This window comes from Aquarana catesbeiana, linkage group LG06 (assembly GCF_042186555.1).
Source record: "Aquarana catesbeiana isolate 2022-GZ linkage group LG06, ASM4218655v1, whole genome shotgun sequence".
In the NCBI taxonomy this organism is placed as follows: Eukaryota; Metazoa; Chordata; class Amphibia; order Anura; family Ranidae; genus Aquarana; species Aquarana catesbeiana.
Window position 1 is genome coordinate 83,071,228 of NC_133329.1, and position 21,637 is coordinate 83,092,864.

At 45.6% G+C, this 21,637-nt stretch overlaps 1 protein-coding gene across 2 annotated transcripts in view; it reads left to right on the top strand.

Annotated features, from left to right (window-relative positions):
- The window catches only part of RGS11 (regulator of G protein signaling 11), a 266,061-nt gene that overhangs the window by 187,931 nt on the left and 56,493 nt on the right, over positions 1 to 21,637 (top strand). For both annotated transcript variants that reach the window (XM_073636325.1, XM_073636326.1), the window contains exons 13-15: positions 1,154 to 1,269; positions 13,686 to 13,773; positions 21,366 to 21,504. In XM_073636325.1, the coding sequence (XP_073492426.1) occupies positions 1,154 to 1,269; positions 13,686 to 13,773; positions 21,366 to 21,504 (343 nt within the window). The remainder of the gene's footprint in view (positions 1 to 1,153; positions 1,270 to 13,685; positions 13,774 to 21,365; positions 21,505 to 21,637) is intronic.

The window sequence follows — 21,637 nt, forward strand, 5'->3', positions numbered from 1 at the left end:
TCAGAATTGTTAGCTCGTAGTCTATCCAGGCAAAAGATGTGCATCCAGGCTAAATTGTGAACAAGCAGTTTATGATGTACTTTTGGGGTGATGATGAGGACCGGCCATAAAGAATAATTTTGATATTCCCCCCTCCTTCCAGTACACAGTCCTCACAATTTAACTAGCAATATAAGGTCAATTGTTGTAAAAGCTGGGGGTGGGGGTTGGTATTTTTTTTTAACGTGAACCCGTGCACAGACTATGCATACTATAAAGTACCATGAGCACCTCTGTAGCTGCAGGCAATATGGAGAAATTGATCTTCAAACATCACAACAGAGACACTGAAATCTCAGTTCTTTTGCGTGGAGAGCAAATCTTGGCAGCCTGCCATCACTCTAACATAAACACCAAAAAAGACGTTTCTAAGCTATTGGAAACCCACCGAAACCTGACTTCAGAGTGTTTGTTGTAATCATTGAGGATCCTTAAAACAGAATTCAATTTTGTTGCTGATGCCCAGGGTTTTTGCCATAACAAGCAAGAATCAAAGGCATATTTGCATATTATGGCAGACCTACATGCCAAAGCTCATCATCAACTGCGATGTCCCTTGTCGCTGCTGCTAACATCTTTGCTCAGTCTTCTTCGTCGTTCAGCATCTTCAGTCATCTTGATTGGCCAATTGGGGGTGACATAACTCCCGTACATGCACATAGGAATTAATTCATCCTGATACCTGGGATCATTCCAAGAACCTGCCTTCCAGCAATGGTTTTTAAATTGGAGTTTAGTTCCACTTTCGGAATGAATTACTTCACAATATAAGCAGCTAGAGAGGTCAAGGAAGGCTTGCTTTAGTATGGATGCTACTGTTCCTATGTTCCCCACTGTGCACTTTGGTTCCATCCACTGGCCGATATAACACTTCAGTGTCCCTGCTGAGCTGTGGAGGTGCAGTGATTGGCAGGTGGAACCACAACTCACAGCAAGGGATGAAGATATCCAACACACCAAAAATATTAGATGCTTAAGATTGAAATATTATTGCTCTTTCCTTATAGCCTGGTTATTAATTTTCTTTATTTAGGGAAAGAATTGCTTTAGGTCAGTTATATATACAAAAATATCAAGATAATATGCGCTCTTGATATGTTTCTCTAATCACCAGGGTACCAATGCCAACTAAACTGCGGATTGACCGATGGACCTTTAATTTTATGGAGGTACTCAATGACCAGCGGGGCCGCAAGGAGTTTTTACAGTTCTTGGAGAAGGAGTTTAGCGGTAAGCTTTTTTTTTTGTCAGATGCATTGGGGTTGATTTACTAAAACTGGAGAGTGTAAAATCTGGTGCAGCTGTGCATGGTAGCCAATCAGCTTCTAACTTCAGCTTTTTCAAGTAAGCTTTAACAATAAAACCTGGAAGCTGGTTGCTCTCTATGCAGAACTGCTCCAGATTTTTGGTGCTCTGGTTTTAGTAAATCAACCCCATTATGTCTCCACCAGCACCCATAATATAAGGCTTAGGTTTAGTACTCTGGCCTTCAAAGCCTGAACTTGCATAGTTATATTATTCACATTGAGTGTCAGAGGACGTGGGACACAGACCGAGACAGCAGCTTAGAAGATATAGGGTCAAAAATGTAAACTTGGCTCTTCCGTTTCAAGCTGGAAAAATTTCAGAAATTTCGAATAATTAGAGCATTCCCAGGGAACCTATTGTTTTTTTAAGATGTCTTTTTTGCAAATCAGGGATCTTTAAAATTTTCAGTATGAGGGCCATACTATATATTTTACAAATTATTATGGCCCGCAAACAAAAAAAAACATCATGAAATGATTTAGAAAAACAGAGAAAGTACTTCAGTAAAACAAAGCAAACATTTTTTAAATAAACTGGAGCCCATCAGAATTCCTCCTTTTCACACGGGCAGACCAATCAGGTCCCCCCGTCAGTTTTTTAGGCAGACCTGATTGGCTCATCCATTGCCCTCTATGGAGTGGCGGATATCAACGGACATGTATCCATTGACCCCCGCCGACATCCAATCCGATCCTATCCGCTAAAAACAGACGGATGTGAGCATCCGTTCCCCATCCGTCTGGCGGATTGAATCAGATGACAGTGGGATGTGCCCACTCTGGACCTGTCATCCACCTACTCAGCGGGGATCAGCGGACAGATTCCCTGCTGATCAGGCAGATCCTCTCTGGCAGAATCCGCCCGTCTGAAAGGGGCCTTACACCAGAGTCCCCATCAAAGTCTGCCCTACATCCATAGGCGTCACCAGGGGGGGGCTATCGAGGCTGGAGCCCCGAATGTGGAGCCCATAGCCCCGAGTCTCAGCGGGTGTGGAGGAGAGAAGAGCCGGCGGGTCGCGGCTGCGGCGGACGGCGTTGGAGGTGGAGGAGGGACGATCAGGCATGTACAGGCACTGAGCCATCGGACCGCCACCTCCCCCCCCCCCCACCGCTCACATCGTCTCCCTGCTTAGTTATGCAGCGCGGCTGCATATAGACATGATCCTAGGAGTGGACACTGATAAGCTTATCGTACGATCCAGAAGTCATGCAGCCGCACACAGCTGTGACATGAACTTCCTCGGCACTCGTTCTCTTGTTCTTTCCTTCCCCCGCTCTTCATACTGTCTGCTGCCGCGGAGAATCTAGATGAGAGCGGGGGAAGGAAAGAACAAGAGAACGAGTGCAGAGGAAGTTCATGTCACAGCTGTGTGCGGCTGCATGACTTCTGGATCGTACGATGAGCTTATCAGTGTCCACTCCTAGGATCATGTCTGTATGCCTATCTAAGCAGGGAGAGGAGGTGAGCGCTGGGAGGGGGGATAGAGCAGCATGGGGGGGGGCATAGAGGAGCACGGGGACCAGAGCAGGGGGGGGGGGGACCAGCAGAGCACATGTGGGACCAAAACAGCATTCGGGGGATCAGCGGAGCATGCAGGGAACCAGCGCAGCACACAGCACGCGGGGGACCAGAGGAGCACAGGGGGACCAGAGGAGCAAGCGGGGGACCAGAGGAGCACGCGGGGGACCAGAGGAGCACAGGCGGACCAGAGGAGCACGCGGGGGACCAGAGGAGCACGCGGGGGACCAGAGGAGCACGCAGGGGACCAGAGGAGCACAGGCGGACCAGAGATGCACAGGCGGACCAGAGGAGCACGCGGGGGACCAGAGGAGCACAGGCGGACCAGAGGAGCACGCGGGGGACCAGAGGAGCACAGGCGGACCAGAGGAGCACGCGGGGGACCAGAGGAGCACAGGCGGACCAGAGGAGCACAGGCGGACTAGAGGAGCACGCGGGGGACCAGAGGAGCACGCGGGGGACCAGAGGAGCACTCGGGGGACCAGAGGAGCACGCGGGGGACCAGAGGAGCACAGGCAGACCAGAGGAGCACAGGCGGACCAGAGAAGCACAGGCGGACCAGCGCAGAAAGTGGGGGACCAGAGGAGCAGAGAGGGACCAGCGCAGCACGCGGGGGACCAGAGAAGCACAGGGGGACCACAGGAGCAAGGGGGACCAGAAGATCTGGCATGGGTGAGACCTGTCAAAGTTGGCCGGTCTGGATGAAGTCCAGGGCCAAATTTTTGTCTCAGTCCAGCCCTGGAGATGAGCAGGCGGACAAGCAGAGATGACATCATCTCTTTCCGCCCGCCCGTCACCACTCTTCAGCTTTCACAGCTGGGACTTCAATGTGGGAGCGATGTGCGGCGGGGAGCAGAGAGATGATGTCATCTCTCACTGCCTGCCACACATCAGCGCTCTTCTGCCCTCACTAAATGGGCCTCTTCAATGTCGGAGGTGTGGTGGGGAGCAGAGAGAATAAATCATCTCTCACTGCCCGCACTGCATCTCCGCTCTCCTGCCCTCACTAAATGGGCCAGTGCTGCCAGCCTGCCACCAATGCAGCGAGAATGCACATTTGGTGGCACTGGCTGGCATAGCAAGTGACAATCTGCAAATGGTAGCAAGTGACAATCTGCTAATGGTGGCAAGTGACGTGGCAAGTGACAATCTGCTAATGGTGGCAGGTGACATGGCAAGTGACAATCTGCAAATGGTGGCAAGTGACAATCTGCAAATGGTGGCAAGTGACAATCTGCAAATGGTGGCAGGTGATGTGGCAAGTGACACGCCCAGGGCTCCCACTGATTCTGCATTATGGTGAGTTGAACCACTTCATTATATATTACAATATAACAATAGAAACAATTCGCTTTGATCACCCTGACACCATATCAACCATGGTGCCATGATGATTGAAACGCCAACACCAGCCTTCTTTCGCCCGCAAAAAATTGCTTACCACCGGCGTGCACCCCCCCCCCCCCCCCCCCCCGGTTGGTGACCGCTGCTATGGGCTCTAGCCCCAGATCTTTTTCAGACCTAGCAACGCCCCTGCCTACATCACAGTTTCCATCAGAGTTTTCCCTCGCATCAAAGTCCCTAACAGAGTCCCCTTTATTTCAGATTCCCCATCACTTACATCAGGGCTTGGCAGATTTGCTTTGAATCTAGGAGCCAGCTAAAAAACTTAGGAGCGTTTTTTTAACTAAGAAATCTTACGGGTGGAATATGTAACACATTCCCGAAGGTTAGCTTTGTAGATTATATAAAACCCCCAAACATTATATATTTTCTAAAAGCAGACACCCTAGAGAAAACAATAGTGGTAGTTCCAATTTTTTATGTCACACGATATTACCGCAAAATTTCAGTAAAGAACATTAAAAGTTAATTTTAGGGGCACAAAAATGCAATAGCCTACCCATTTTTTTGTTAAAATATAAAAGCCGAGGTTGCACCGAGTAAATAGATACCCAACATGTCAAACTTTAAACATGTCAGTGCCCTATATTTTCCATAGGCGACATTTTAAAGCCCCCTGTAGGTCACCAGTTTAGTGTTAGGAAGGAGGTCTAGTGTTAGAATTATTGCTCTCATTCCGTCATGCGCAGTAATATGTAACATGTGTAACGCAATCGATGATTTCAGGTGTAGGTTCCCCGCCGTGTGCATTTATGCTTGTACGTATGTATATGTGGGGGTCAGGGGCCTCAGTTCTTTTTTGGGGGGTGGGGGTTGGGTTTATGTGCTTGGGTGTAAATTACATTTTTTACAATAAAAAAAAAAGTCTAAAACACCCCCAATGTCTCCCCTCTGCTCCACTAAATGTAATGCAATGCACATTGCACTGAATTTCATTCTCTCCTGGCCTTGATGGCCGGGGAAACTATGAAGAGGGCCCATAAATGACGTCACATGTCACTTCCGGGTCGACAACTAGAAGGGGAGGAGAGTGGACATGTGTCTCCTCCCGCTCTCGCTCTCCTCCCTCCCCTCTACCCGGCGGCACCTGCTATGCCGGTCCCAGGCCCGCAGATGGGCAAGCGGAGCCCTGGATAGATAGCACGGGGTGTGGGGAGCATTCGGGTGGCAGCCCAGGCGCCAGGCCAAAACTTCTTGTTGCCATGGTGACCTAGCACCTGGGATTTGTCGCACCATGACTTACATGAGTCTGCATCAGAGCCCCCCTTTACATTGGGGTCCCCATCAAAGTCTGTCCTACATCAGAGTCCCAAGCAGATCCCCCCCCTTACATTAGGGTTCTCATCAGAGTCTCCCTTTATGTCAATGCCCTCATCAGAGTCCTCACTTTCAAAGAGTCCACCCCAGAGTCCCCCTTACATGCGCATCCCCATCAGAGTCCCTCAGTACATCGAATAAATTATCCTGTATACTGTGTGCTATATGCCCTGATTCCTGAAATTTAACATACACAACTGACATTTATAGTAGCCAACGACTTTTAGAGGGACATATAGATGCAAAAATAGAAGGGGAGTTTTGGGACTTTGAGTGAGGCATGCGGGAACACATATCTCCATCCCTGTATCTAGTACAAAAAAGAGGGGGTTTGGGACTTTGGGTGAGGTGAGTGTTCGTGGCTAAAAGATAAGTCAATGTTTAAAAAAAACACTTTTATTGTTGAAAGGCATCACAACATTACATGGTACAGTATAGCAGAGGTGGGGGACTCGAGTCACATGACTTGACTCGAGTCGGACTCGAGTCACTTGTTTGAGGACTTGCGACTTGCTTGACAAAATTAAATAAATGACTCGACTTGACTTTGACTTGCCACTAATGACTTGCAACTTGACTTTGACTTGGGCTATTTGACTTGCAATGACTTGCAATGACTTGGCACCACCAGTGCTGTGTCTTGGCCTAGGCAAAAGCCGCCCCCCCACAAAAGAAAGCTCCCCCGAGTCCCGGCTTCTGCCCGCACAAATACAGCTTGCTAACATTGTGGGCGGGGATCGGATAGGTGTCCGCGAGTGGCGCTTGCAGTGTTCGCGGCCGCCGCAGACATTTTTTTATTTGATGATGACTGCACTGCAGTCTCTCCTCCTAGGCTGTACAGGTCTCTGTATTCCGTCCGGCCAGGCCGCGGCGCCGCCCCCCTCCTGCTGCGGAGTGATCTCTGAGGGAGGGGCTGGACTTCTGTGCAAGTGTGGAGAGCCAGCAGCGTGAGTCGCGGGCCTCACGGTGGGGGAGGAAGAAGGAACTGGAAGTTGCCCAAGGAGCCAGCCAAGCCTAGCCGACTGACCGAATCTGAGTGGAGTCCAGTCCAGCAGCCATAGAGTAAGTCATGGCAGACTATTATTCTTCTACTGAGGGGGCACTGGAGCAGGGACAGTCACACGACTCAGGGAGGAACTGGTCTGAGAATGGGGGTCAGTGCAGTGGTCATCGCAGCGCAGAAGAAAAAGCACAGAGCCGAGGAGGAGGAAACAGATTTGCAGAAGCTGCAGGTTTGTTTGATGCAGTGCCAAGCAAATGAAAACTTCCCTGCAAACTTTGCAGGGAAGCATTAGCTTGCTTGGCACTGCATCAAACAGACCTGCAGCTTCTGCAAATCTGCACTAGTGATGTAGCAGCTAGCAGGACCCTGGCCAGTGGCCTGTACTGATGATTGCAGGATACAGATATGATTGCAGATGCAATCAATCATCAATATCATTGCACATGTTAAAACTATGAAACCTAGGTAGGTACAAACCTTCTTTCCTTGTTTTCTCCTCCTCCTTGGCTCTGTGCTTTTTTCTCCTGCGCTGCGACGGCCACTGCACTGACCCCCAGTCCCAGACCAGTTCCTCCCTGAGTCCTTCACTAATTAACTATTACTTGTGCGAAGTACAAAGTGCTCAACGTGAATATTACATAAAAATCATATTGCAATTAAGTGCTCCATGCGTACTACAAACTCATTAAACAGTCCACATCCAGTGAAAGTTCATGTACTGCAGTGCTCCATGCATGCTGAAATCAATGAAAACTTTAGCACTGGTCACTGTATTGGTGTCACTGGTGCCCAAAAAGTGTCACTATGAGTCACTAATGTAATATTCTAATCTGGAATGATAAACGTGTCACTGTTTTAAACAAGGTTAGGTTAGGACCGTATATATATAATACATTAAAAATAGTTCTGTAAGTACTAGTGTACTAAGCAACACCTTATTTTCAGGCTTGTTGGCCATTTAATTGCTGAGTGTTCTGCTCCTTGTCTGCTATTTGGGCATTCAAAGTGTTTCTTTAATATGCCAAGAAAAAAGCACTAAGCAGTTTTGTTAATGTTGAAAATAAAACAAAACCTTTCCTGAAAACTGACTTTTAACTCATTTAAAGGATGGAAATGGGGTAGATCGGTATTTTGACTTAATTTGTGACTTGACCAAAATAAATGACTTGACTTGACTTGCTTGACTTCTAGCAAGGACTCGACTTGACTTGCTTGCTTTTCGCCACAGTAACTTGGGACTTGCTTATGACTTGAAGGTTAAGACTTGAGACTTGCTTGTGACTTGCACATGTGTGACTTACCCCCATGTCTGCAGTACAGGCACAGATGAAAGAATTGTCAGTCACATATTACAAACTATATATACATGGAAACGGTATTGGCAGTATAGTAAACCCATAGTATGGTGAGAAACAAGAATTTTTCATGTAGTAAAACACTTAAAGATCACGATGATGTGGTGAACTCAGAATATTGAAATCAATAAACCATCTGCAAGGGAAATTGGGTGCACCCAATTGGCCCGACGTGTTTTGTGTATTTTAAACTCTTCAGGGGCAGGTGCTCTAAAGTCTACGAGAAAACGGTATTTACAAACCAGTTGTATCTGAAGCATGTGAAACCAGAAAAAGAGGGCTACTCTATATCTCATTGCGTTTCAATTGATCTTCTTCAGGAGTTGCATGAATGATTAGCATGATGAAACCCTTAATTCTTATTATTAAAACCAAAAAATTACTGGAATCCTGGAAACTGGGTGAGAGGGAAGGCAGAGAGTTCTTGGATGGTAAAACTATAGAGAAATGACAGAAAGTGTTAAAGGGCCCTCAATGGTCATCCATAAACCAATTAGGTGGATACAAGTCATCCAGTAGGGAAATATCAGTTCATTTATCAACTGTGCAAAATATATCTGTAAATGTAATCACCTCCTATAACACATAAATACCATCAGTCAAATCACCTCCTATACCACATCATGAATGAATGTAAACAAAAAAATGTATAATAAATCGGTATAATTTCACTAGGAGAAGAGGTCAAAAGGAAGTCCAATCACCGTGAACAAAGAAAACACTAAATATTGAATTAAATGTCCTTCAGATGATGCTCCACCTCAAACTGTGCGTGAGAAATTCAAACTCACCAGAACTAGAAATTGAAAAAACCTTAGGGCAATGATGGGTTTCTCATAACCAGCCTTATGGATGAAGGAGGTCTCCTTTTTCTTAGATGGAGCTTAGACCATGGAACTTGGAGAATACGGAATCATAGCGTAATATGCTTGACAATATGGCAAAAGGTAGGTAAATTAAGCAATGCCCACTCACATTTGTATGTGCTATAAGATAGCACCAAAATTATATGGAACACATGCAGCGATAGAAAGTGTGCTTATACAACTTGAACGTGTATATGTGGCAGAGTGCTGAAGTACAAAACTTATGCCAAATGAGCAGTAAGTGTGATAAGATTTAACAAGTAGACACATAAAGAAAAAAGTCCATAAGTGTATAGTGAATCATATGTAAGTCCACAGGAACTGGGGGTTCATGGGCGTATGCAGTGTCACACCTACGCATGGGGTAGGAACTGGAACAGGCTCTGTGTGTATGGGGAGACACTTTGCACCCAGATCTTCCAAAGTTCCAAATCAACACAGCAAACAATAGAAATACGTACCCTTACCAGAGGGGATGGACACAATCACCATACGGTGGAGTGTCATACGGGCTTGAGGGATCCTGGGTTGCTAAAGCCTAGAGATGCCCTGATACTACGCGATTTTATTTTATTCTTTCTGTGATCACATTTTATCCATTGTAGTGTGCCACTTAGCACTTTCTAGCTTTTCAATAAAAGCTTTTTTACGGATTCATGCCCTATGTGGAGATTTTTTGTTCTTCCCTCCTTCCATGAATGGGACCTCGCTGAGCCTCAGTCTTTTTTTCCTATACTGACATTCCATCGTAGAGAGATATCTTGATTGGCTGTGGACCTACACACCATCGAACAGCGACTGCTGTCCCGGATGAGACTCCCTGCCAGGACCTCTTCAACCAGACATCCCCAGGATGGTTGGATCCCTCAAGCCCGTATGACACTCCACCATACGGTATTTGTGTCCATCCCCTCTGGTAAGGGTACTTATTTCTATTGTTTGCTGTGTTGATTTGGAACTTTGGAAGATCTGGGTGCAAAGTGTCTCCCCATACACACAGAGCCTGTTCCAGTTCCTACCCCATGCGTAGGTGTGACACCGCATACGCCCATGAACCCCCAGTTCCTGTGGACTTACATATGATTCACTATACACTTATGGACTTTTTTCTTTATGTGTTTACTTGTTAAATCTTATCACACTTACTGCTCATTTGGCATAAGTTTTGTACTTAAGCACTCTGCCACATATACACTTTCTAGCGCTGCATGTGTTCCATATAATTTTTGTTTCTACACTGTTTACCACATTGTTACATGCTGGCAGCTATCTCTTGCACTACGTTTTTTTGTAATGGCGCAATTATTGATTAGTTATATAAGTTAGCACCAACATGTACCTCTGCACCCTGTCCTGTCCACCGCGGCGTGCGTTTCAAAGCCTGGGGGTTGGAAACCAACAAGACCGGATGTGACGTCCGCAAACAGCAGACATGCAGCCTCCATGCATTTCGTGTTGTACACGTCATCAGGAAGCTTCCTGATGATGTGTTCAACACGAAATACATAGAGGCTGCGTGTCCGCTGTATCGCTTCATTTACCTACCTTTTGCCATGTTGTCAAGTATATTACACTGTGATTCCTTGTATGTTTTCTCTGAGTTCCGTTGTCTAAGCTTCATCTAAGAAAAAGGTAGACCTTCTTCATCCATGAAGCTGGTTATGAGAAACCCATCATTACCCTAAGACAGGGATCTTCAAACTACGGCCCTCTAGCTGTTGTGGAACTACACATCCCATGAGGCATTGTAAAACACTGACATTCACAGACATGACTAGGCATGATGGGAATTGTAGTTCCTGAACAACTGGAGGGGCCATAGTTTGAAGACCCCTGCCCTAAGGTTTTTTCAGTTTCTAGTTTTGGTGAGTTTGAATTTCTCACGCACGGTTTGAGGTGGAGCATCATTTGAAGGACATTTAATTCAATATTTAGTGTTTTCTTTGTTCACGGTGATTGGACTTCCTTTTGACCTCTTCTTCCAGTGAAGTTATACCCATTTATTATAATTTTTTTTGTATACCTTCACTCCTGATGTGGTATAGGAGGTGATTTGATTGATGGTATGTATGTGTTATAGGAGGTGATCACATTTACAGATATATTTTGAACAGTTGATATATGAGGTAGCGCCACACTTTCTTACTTTTTCACTAATTTGAGTGGTTTATCCACTTTTAAAGGAGAAACTTCACTCAACATTATTCACCACTAGTTTGGCGCCACTTCTTGTCATCTTTAACTACACAGGGAAATATCAGTACCACAAATCAATTAAAAAGTCAGGGCACAATACCGCCTACACATCCAACAGAGTGAGAGTGCCAAAGGCTTATCCATATCCTTTTATCAGACCATTCTACATATCAAAAGGTTGAACAGCCAAGGATTATCAGAGGCCAAAATGAATATGAAGTAATTTCTAAAATATCCTTTTCTTGATACCCGAAGTTCCAGCAGTCGCTCACATTCCCTCATTACATCAAAATTCCCATGAGAGTCCATCCTTACCTCATACGATTACAGCATGGTCACAGGTTTGGACAGAGGAAGTGCCAATCTACTGCGAATGCTGGAGCTAGCATGTGATTGGTTGTAAGGACGTAGCTATGATGACAAATGACAGCGCAGTGAGGAAAATCTGTGTAGGATACCGGAGGGTGGGAGTTGTGGATGTTGGGGAGAAATGAAGACCATAGGCTGACTTGAAAACCTGTATGATATGCCACTGACCCTAGCTGTGGACCAGAAAAAAAAATCTGTCTGTAAAACCTCATATGAATCCACATAAATGCCTTTTATCTAGAACCTTTATGCATTATGATTGAAATGTTTGTATCACAGTCAGGGGTGTGTTTTCTTCTATTCTTATAAATTTGATTAAGGCTTCACCCCATTTCACCTTCCAAATCTTCATATTGGCACCTATAAGTAGCAAGTCCTGGGAGGCAGGAAGAGGTTTGGCCAAGTCTGACTTTTACAATAAAAGTCATGGTTTTCTATTAAATACAGCTCCCAATATCTCTGGATCTACACATTAGAGTGGGCACACAAATACCTCTATAGGAACACTTAAAGTGGTACTAAATCCACAACAGTAAAATCAGTCTGTATATGCAGTAAAGCATGCTTGTTATACTCACTGTGAAACCTAAGGGGTTAATCCTCTGCATTGTCTAAAAAGGCTGTTTGATCCTGTATGCACAGATCCTCTTCTTCCACTGACTCCAGAGCATGTCTGGATAGTACACAGCCTTTGGAGAAGCTGCACATGCTCAGTTTGGTGTGTATTGCTAGAGAGTTTTTAATTTCTTGGGAGAGTGCATTTGATCATCACAGGACCAATCAGCACTGTCCAGACAGAGGGTCAGGGGTCCTGGATCCTAATAGGACAGCTCAGTGCAGTATGAAAACTCCTCCTACAAGCCTTACCATGAACTGATAGAAGTCACAATACTGCTATATACTACTGATGAGAAAAGGTATTTAGCAGTTTATATTTACTAAAATGCAGGGTCCTGGGTTTAGTAACACTTTAAAGTGGTTCTAGGGGCATTGTATGCAGGAAGGTAAAAAAAACCTTATCTATGCAGCAGCCCCCCCAATATTTACTTGAGCCCCATTGCGATACAGCAATGTGCACAAGAGTCTTGGCTCTCTGGGGACTTTTTCTCCTCATTGCCTGAGACAGCAGAGGGAGCCATTGGCTCCCACTGCTGTCAATCACAGCCAGTGAGCCAATGAGGGGAGAGAGAGGGTGGGGCCAAGCCTTGGCTCTGTGTGTTAATGGACAGTTAGTGAGCCTGCTTTGGTGTCCCCAACTAAAGGCAAAACTTTTTTTTTGTTATTAGCTGTGTCCCTATTAGGAAGATTCATGCTGCGTACACACGAGTGGACTTTACGGCAGACTTGGTCTGGCGTACTGGATTTCGTCGGACAATTCGATCGTGTGTGGGCTCCAGCGGACTTTGTTTGCTCAAAAGTTGGACGGACTTAGATTTGAAACATGTTTTAAATCAATCGGTCAAAATCGAGTCCGGTCGAAAAGTCCGCTCGTCTGTATGCTAGTTCGACGGACAAAAAGCCACGCTAGGGCAGCTATTGGCTACTGGCTATGAACTTCTTTGTTTTAGTCCGGTCGTACGTCATCATGTACGAATTTGACGGACTTTGGTGGATTGTGTGTAGGCAAGTCCGTTCATTCAGAAAGTCCGTCGTAAAGTCCGTCGAAAAGTTCGCCGGGCAAAGTCTGCCGTAAAGTCCGCTCGTGTGTACGCAGCCTCACTCTCTCTATTTGTCCTGATGACCATTATCACCAAAAGTGAAATTAAAAGAAAAACACAAATTTTGGGTTGTCCCCAGAAAATTACCGTAATAGAGGGGAAATCTTCCAATGGGGATACCAGTTCCAGTGACCCCGGTGACAACGATGTATTCCCTCACTTTAGAGGGATTTCCACTCACTTTCTGTTTTAGCAATGGGACAAAGATGGAAAAAATAAAAAATAAAATGGACAGTGTTATAACCCTCCTTTACTCTGTCCAAAATGGTGAAAAAAGTTTTGCTCATAGTTCTACTTTTAATGATTTGTTGTCAGCAGTTCTTCATCTACAAATGACAAATGTCCAAAGACAGCTTGGGGCCACCAGATATAACATTCATTTAATGTTGGTTTCTGTATCTCATTTTGAAGAAGAGAAACTCTACAGCCAACAAAACTCAATGCTGAGAACTCTTTACGACTACAGCAAAAGATCCAGTGTCATGTGGTGCCCTATTATAAGGCGGTCTGTCTATAAATGGAGAAATTTACATTTATTTTGCTTCTTAAAACATATAATCATTATTTTTTGTGTGTGTTCCCACTTTTCCAGCTGAGAACCTCCTCTTCTGGGAGGCCTGTGAAGAATTAAGGTACGGAGAGCAGTCGAAAGTGACATCCACTGTGCAGTCTGTATATGAGTAAGTTGTTTAAGTTTGATTCTCTTTGTATAGCTGCAGCTTTACATTACCTGCAAACAGGGCTTTTTTTCAGCGGGAACACTGGGGAACGCAGTTCCGGCACCTCCTGGACTGACTGTATGTAATGGCAAAGGGTGTGCTGCAGGGTATTGATGCTCACTGCTGGGGATCTATTCTAGCTGGATGGGATCTGTTTTTGCAGGGGGGTCTATTGTTGGTGAGGAGGTCTATTGTTGCTGGCGGGGGACCTATTGTTGCTAGGGGTGGGTCTTATGTTGCTGGGAGTCAGTTGTTGCTGAAGGAGATCTAATGCTGGGGGAGGGGTCTATTGTTGATGGCTGCCAGAGAGTCTATTAATGCTGGCTGTGCGGAGATCTGTTGATGTCTATTGTTGCTGGGGGGGGGGGGGAATTTTGTTGTGGGTGGTACATTGTTGTTAGGGGGATCTATTGTTGCTGGCTGAAGGGGATCTATTTTACTGCTTTTCTTGATATCATTACCAAATTCCATACAAATTACTTAGCACCACAAAATGATACTTGGTTCTGTATTGTCTAAAAGGGGTGGTACTGGGAGGTGGGTTGGGGATGGAACCAAGGGATGGTGCTCGGAGGTGGGTAGGGGCAAGGAAAAGGGGTGACTCGGAAAAGGGGAGTTCCTGCACCTATTGTCTGAGAAAAAAAGCCCTGCCTGCAAATGTTAGATGAACTGGACCTGGTACTTTGGGGTGAGTGTTGAGGAGCACCCAGTACAAACGTTCATGACTATTCAAGAGTTTCAGTCCCGCTTTGATATTTGACGAAGGGCAGCAAGAGAAGCCAATGTATTTGTGAGGAAATGCTTCCCCTTCATCAGGGCTGGCACGGTGGAAATGATTGGGCTGTAATCAGGGCTGGCCCAAGACATTGTGCTGCCTGGGTCCAAGAATGAACCCAAAAAAAAAAAAAATCACGCTCACCAAAAGACCCCCACATCCATTATTTTATATCATGGTAATTATATACGCATCAGTGCCCACCAGTGCAGCCTCATCAGTGTCCATCAGTGCCACCTCATCAGTACCCACCAGTGCAGCCTATAAGTGTCTATCAATGCAGTCTATCAGCATCCATCAACGCAGCCTCGTCAAACAATCCACACAGGCATCGCATTGGGGAGAAGCCGAAAGAACCTACCTGCCAGCCAGCTCACTCCACTTCCGAACAGAGCTCAGGGGATCTCAGCACTGCCGCTCCCACCCCGAACCCCTTATTTAGCTGCACCAGCAGCCTCGGCCTCTCCCGACCATACATTGGGGCGGTGTCTGAGAGTCAGCAGCGCTCCCGGCCCCATCGCCTCCCCTGCTCCCTGTGGACTACTACAGCTGACCTAATGCTAGTGGCATGGTTAGACACTGGGCGGCCCCCAGTGTGCAGGCAGCGCAAGCAGCATGACACTCCATGCTAGAGGGAGGGAGCCTCGGGTCCTCGGGCAGTCTGCCTGTGTTGCTACCCCTCTTAAAGTGCTGCCTGGGTCCCATGGACCCACCGGGACCCATGGTAGGGCACGCCCTGGCTGTAATCTTGCAAGATCTGTTATAGTTTGCAGGAAAACAGATCTGACAGCTCAGATCAAGCCTAATTACAGGTATCCTAATAGCATCTCACCATGAGCCCAGTCATATCCAAGCCTTCAGCCCTGATAAAGAGGGAGGCGTTTCCCCTAGACATGTGCATGACGAAAAAATTTGTTTTTTTTCGTTTAGATTCGTTAATTTAGTTATTTAGCTTCTTTAAATTTGATGGATTCGTTCAATTCGTATTCAGGATTCGTATTTGGAATTAGTTTTATGTCTATTTTCTTTGAATTTACCGATTTTTTTTTCTATTCCAAACATTCAAAACGATAAATATTGAATCTTCCGAAATGAAAACTTTCAATTTTTTTTTTCGATTCGAATGTGGCAAAGTAAACAAACAAAAGAAAAATCTTCATCAAATGATTACAATGACTCTTTAAATCACCTTTGGCTTAAAAAGTTTGTAAACCCTAATAAAAAATAAAAAACACCTGTAAGAAAAAGGCATAATGAGTTAGTATGCACTGCATGCTAGCTCATTATGAAATACTTACCTTAGAACGAAGCTGTTGCAGCGGTGCCCGCACACTGCTGAGATGGCTGACATTTACCCTGGAATTTCTTCCGGGTTCGCGGTCTCCGGCATTGTGATTGGCCAGAGCCGCGATGACGTCACTCCCACGCGGGTGCCACTGGTCACGGCACAGGGCCCTGAAGAGAGGGCACGATCGGCTGTTCCTGCAGTGCACATGGGCCGATGACGTTGGTGAAGGCGTATATAGTTAAAATCTCCTAAACGGTGCAAGTTTAGGAGATATTTACAGTACCTACAGGTAGGCCTTATTATAGGCTTACCTGTAGGTGCAATTAAACAGGAAAACTTTACTTCCTGTTTAACTAAAACAGCATTATTTAAAAATGGTACTCACACACACACACGGTCTTTGATTCCAGAAACGTGAACAGTACGAATTCGACTGGAATTCGATGTAAAGTTCTATTCGAATTTCAATTAGAATTTCGGAAATTCGGGCAAATTCCGTTTCGTTATTCAGAGCATTCGGTAAACTTTGTTTATACTGTAGTTCGGGTATTCGGATACTTCCGAATCACCGGATAATGAAAAATTTGTCCAAATATTTATTCGGAACGAAACGAACCGCACGTCTAATTTACCCCAAAACACATTGGCCTTTCTTGATACTCTTTGTCAAATATAAAAGTTGAAGTAAAACTCTTGAAGTCTCAGAAACTTTGGTACTGGGTTCTCCTCAACACTCACCCCAAAGTCTTAATATCTACTGTAACTCCTCTTTTGAGATTATCAGACAGGCAGCCGTCCAGGACCGGAACAAGGTCCTTTGAAGGAGGATTCATTCTGGGTCATAACCAAAAGTATCAGTATCCCACTTTTATTGGTCCAGTGCTATTGCACACACGCATCACCTGGATCTGGTACTTGGAGCTCTCACTCAACTAGTCAACTATCTGTCTATTGAAACAGAATAACCCCTACCCCAGTGGTAGACAACCCCTGGCACCGTTGTCGCAAGCGGCACGCGAAGCCTCTTTTGCCGGAACTCCACTCCCTACTCATCAGCAGAGCAGCGCAGGGAAGTGTCAGTGAGACACTGATGCATTCCAATATCAGAATTACCCACACCGCACCTGCACTGAGGGGGAGGCACTGTGCCCCCACACATTGTAAAAGATGGGAAACATTGTTTGGTTCTCTAACTTTGCTGTAGTTGCGATTGTCAGCTTTTGTGATGGGGAAGAGATTGGGTGCAGTTCTGCTAGGGGAGGGTGGTCCCTGTTTCCAGGAGGAGGAGGACTGTCATTGGCCACTGCCAAAGCCAATCACAGTCCTGCTAGCCCCGCCCACCATCTGGAGGAAGATGATACGCTTGGTTGCCACTACCAATCTCAGAAAGAAGGAATTTCACTGTGATTGAGAATAACCACAATCAGGTGAAAGTTTGTGGAATTACTTTTGAGCTTCTGGGAACTTTGTTGAAATTATTCCTGAACCTTTGCATCACTTACTACTGAACCCCGGCACTCTGTGTCCCTTTAAGCCACAGCCAGTATTCAACGCAATGAAAATCACAACCAACCACTTTTTCTCAGCTGTGGGGGGCCCAACTTATGATCCTGCACACAGGCCCACTGCTTTCAGAAAATGCCCCTGACCTGAGCTCATCATTGTGCATCCATTCCAGATGCTTGTATGTGACATCACATACATCACATACAGTTGTGCTCATAAGTTTACATACCCTGACAGAATGTATGATTTCTTGGCCATTTTTCAGAGAATATGAATGATAACACAAAAACATTTTTTTCATTCGTGGTTAGTGTTTGGCTGAAGCCATTTGTTATCAATCAACTGTGTTTACTCTTTTTAAATCATAATAACAAAAACTACCCAAATGACTCTGATCAAAAGTTTCATGGTGATTTTGGACTGATAACATGCACACAAGTTGACACAAAGGGGTTTGAATGGCTATTAAAGGTAACCATCCTCATCTGTGATCTGTTTGCTTGTAATTAGCGTGTGTGTATAAAAGGTCAATGAGTTTCTGGACTCCTGACAGACCCTTGCATCTTTCATCCAGCGTTGCACTGACGTTTTTGGATTCTGAGTCATGGGGAAAGGAAAAGAATTGTCAAAGGATCTGCGGGAAAAGGTAGTTGAACTGTAGAAAAAAGCAAAGGGATATAAAAAGATATCCAAGGAATTGAGAATGCAAATCAGCAGTGTTCAAACTCTAATCAAGAAGTGGAAAATTAGGTGTTCTGTTGAAACCAAACCACGGTCAGGTAGACCAACTAAAATTTCCGCCACAACTGCCAGGAAAATTGTTCAGGATGCAAAGAAAAATCCACAAATAACTTCAGGTGAAATACAGGACTCTCTGAAAACGTGGTGTGGCTGTTTCAAGATGCACAATAAGGAGGCACTTGAAGAAAGATTGGCTGCATGGTCGAGTCGCCAGAAGAAAGCCATTACTACGCAAATGCCGCAAAGTATCCCGCTCACAATACACCAAACGGCACAGAGACAAGCCTCAAACCTTCTGGCACAAAGTCATTTGGAGTGATGAGACCAAAATTGAGCTTTTTGGCCACAACCATAAACGCTACATTTGGAGAGGAGTCAACAAGGCCTATGATGAAAGGTACACCATTCCTACTGTAAAACACGGAGGTGGATTGCAGATGTTTTGGAGATATGTGAGCTACAAAGGCACAGAAAATTTGGTCAAAATTGATGGCAAGATGTATGCAGTATGTTATCAAAAAATACTGAAGGAACATTTGCATTCATCAGCCAGGAAGCTGCGCATGGGACGTACTTGGACATTCCAACATGACAATGATCCAAAACACAAGGCCAAGTTGACCTGTTATTGGCTACAGCAGAATAAAGTGAAGGTTTTGGAGTAGCCATCTCAGTCTCCTGACCTCAATATCATTGAGCCACTCTGGAGAGATCTCAAATGTACAGTTCATGGAAGACAGCCCAAGAATTTACAGGAACTGGAGGCTTTTTACCAAGAGGAATGGACAGCTTTACCATCTTAGAAGATAAAGAACCTCTTCCACAAATACCACAAAAGACTTCAGGCTGTCATTGATGTTAAAGGGGGCAAAACACGGTGTTAAGAACAGAGGCATGTAAACTTTTGATCAGGGTCATTTGTGTGGTTTCTGTTATCATTATGATTTAAAAAGAGTAAACACAGTTGATTGATAATAAATGGCTTCAGCCAAACACTAACCATGAGTGAAAGAAAAGTTTTTGTGTTATCATTCATATTCTCTGAAAAATGGCCAAGAAATCATAAATTCTGTCAGGGTATGTAAACTTATGAGCACAACTGTACATCACATACATTACATACAAGCATGTGGGCTGGATGTGAGAGGTGGATCAGCAGGATGAGTGCGCCATTCACCCCTCTGCATATCACGCATATCATAGATGAGAAGAGGGTACAGCGGTGGGGAAAATGAGCAGGAGGGGTTCAGAGGTGGGACAGAAGAGTAGGGGGTTACAGCGGTGGGGCAGATGTGCAGCGAGGTACAGTGGTGGAAGAGATGAGAAGGGGGTTCAGCAGTGGGACAGAAGAGCAGGGGGGTAGAGTGATAGGCCAGATGAGCAGGGGGGTTCAGAGTTGGGGCAGAAAAGCAGGGGGGTAGAGCAGTGGGGCAGATGTGAAAGGAGGTGTATTGGTGGGGCAGACGAGCAGGGGGTTACAGTGGTGGAGCAGACGAGCAGGGGGTTACAGTGGTGGGGCCGGAGAGCCGGGGCAACAGAGGTGACACAGATGTGCAGGAGGTACATTGGTGGGGCAGATGAGAAAGTGGGTCACAGTGGTGGGGCAGATGAGAAGATGGGTTCAGTGTTAGGACAGATGAGAAGGTGATTCAGTAGTGAGACAGAAGAGCATGGGGATATGGCGGTGAAGCAGATGTGCAGGGAGGTACAGTGGTGGGGCAGATGAGAAAAGGGGGTACATTGATGGGGCAGATGAGCAGGGGGGTTACAGTGGTGGGACAGAAGAGCAAGGGGGTACAGTGGTGGGGCAGATGAGCAGGAGGTACAGTGGTGGGAGGGATGAGAAGGAGGGGGTTCAGCGTTGTGACAGAAAATCAGGGGGGTACAGTGATGGGGCAGATGAGCAGGGGGGTTCAGTGTTGGGGCAGAGGAGAAAGGAGGTACATTGGTGGGACAGATGAGCAGGGGGTTACAGTGGTGGCAGATGTGCAGGAGGTACAGTCGTGGGGCAGATGAGAAAAGGGGTTACAGTGGTGGGGCAGATGAGCAGATAAGTTCAGTGTTAGGACACATGAGAAGATGGTTCAGTGGTGGAGCAGATGTGCATGGAGGTACAGTGGTGGGGCAAATGAGAAAGTGGGAACATTGGTGGGGTAGATGAGCAGGGGGGTACAGGGGAGTGGCGTAACTTTATACGCACTTTATTATCAGATTATTTCTATTTCTATTTTTGAATTTTTTTCTATTTTTGAATTATTTTCATTGAACATATCTATATGAATGTTTTTTTGTTAAGATATTATTTTTTAAACGTGTTAAAAAAAAACGCAAAAAATGTCCCTGGCAGCGAAAGGCTTAAAAGAAACAGGTATCACCTTGTAAAAGTAGGGGTGACATAATCTCTGAGCTGTGCATAGTCTGCACAAAGAGCAGAGATGTGGGAGGGACCCAGCAGGCTCCACCCACTACAGGCTGCCTCCAGAAAACTACAGGATAGGGGCACCTTCTGTCTGAGGCTGCGTTCACAATACAGAGATTTGAATCGCAGACAGCGCTGATGTGTGAATGACAAAATGCGGAACTCGCATTTGAGATGCCATTCATTTGAATGACACCTCAAATTGCGGTGTGGTTCTGCCGCGATTGTCACGTGATGAAACGTGCTGCAATCGCGGCAACCATGTCGCCCAAAAGTAGCTCCTGCACTACTTTTGGGCGACATGCTTCCCGTGATGCGGGTTGCCGCGATTGCAGCAAGTTTTATCACGCGACAATCGCACCACACCCGCACCGCGACTGATTCTATTGTTTTGAATGAATGGCATCTCGAATGCGAGTCCCACATTTTGTCATTCACACCTCGGCGCTGTCAAATCGTGGGCAGATCCGCGGCGAATCTGCCCACGATTCAAAACGCTTAGTTAAGGAGCACAGTAGTGTCACTTCCCCACCCCACCCTTAGCCCTCTGATTGAAAAATTAGGGAAACACAAAACACTCAACTCTGATCATTCTGTCCTCCTGTTAGCACATGAGCATGCAACAGACCCTGATTGGCTCCTAGTGCTGCCCCTCCCTCTCACAGTCTGTGATGTTGTACAGGGGATAGTAGAAGTTACAATCAATAAACCTTCCTAACTGTATAAAAAAAAAAATACATTTAATTATTGCAAATCTTTACATTCCAGAATGTTACTATATATGTCCTCTGTCTGAACTTTTTCCATTGTTCTTTCCCTTACAGGCAGTTTCTGGCTCCTGGAGCAACGCGCTGGGTAAACATTGACAGCAAGACAATGGAAAAGACACTAGAAGGTATAAAGAACCCACATCGGTATGTGTTTGATGATGCCCAAATGCATATCTACATGTTGATGAAAAAGGTGGGTGCTCACAAGACACTGGCACTGCTACTTCATATCGCAACAACATTTCCAGCATTCATTTATTCTAGCAAGGCAATGGGCTTTGTGAAAAGACACATAATGACTATTCAACCTTTATTTAACTCTTGGT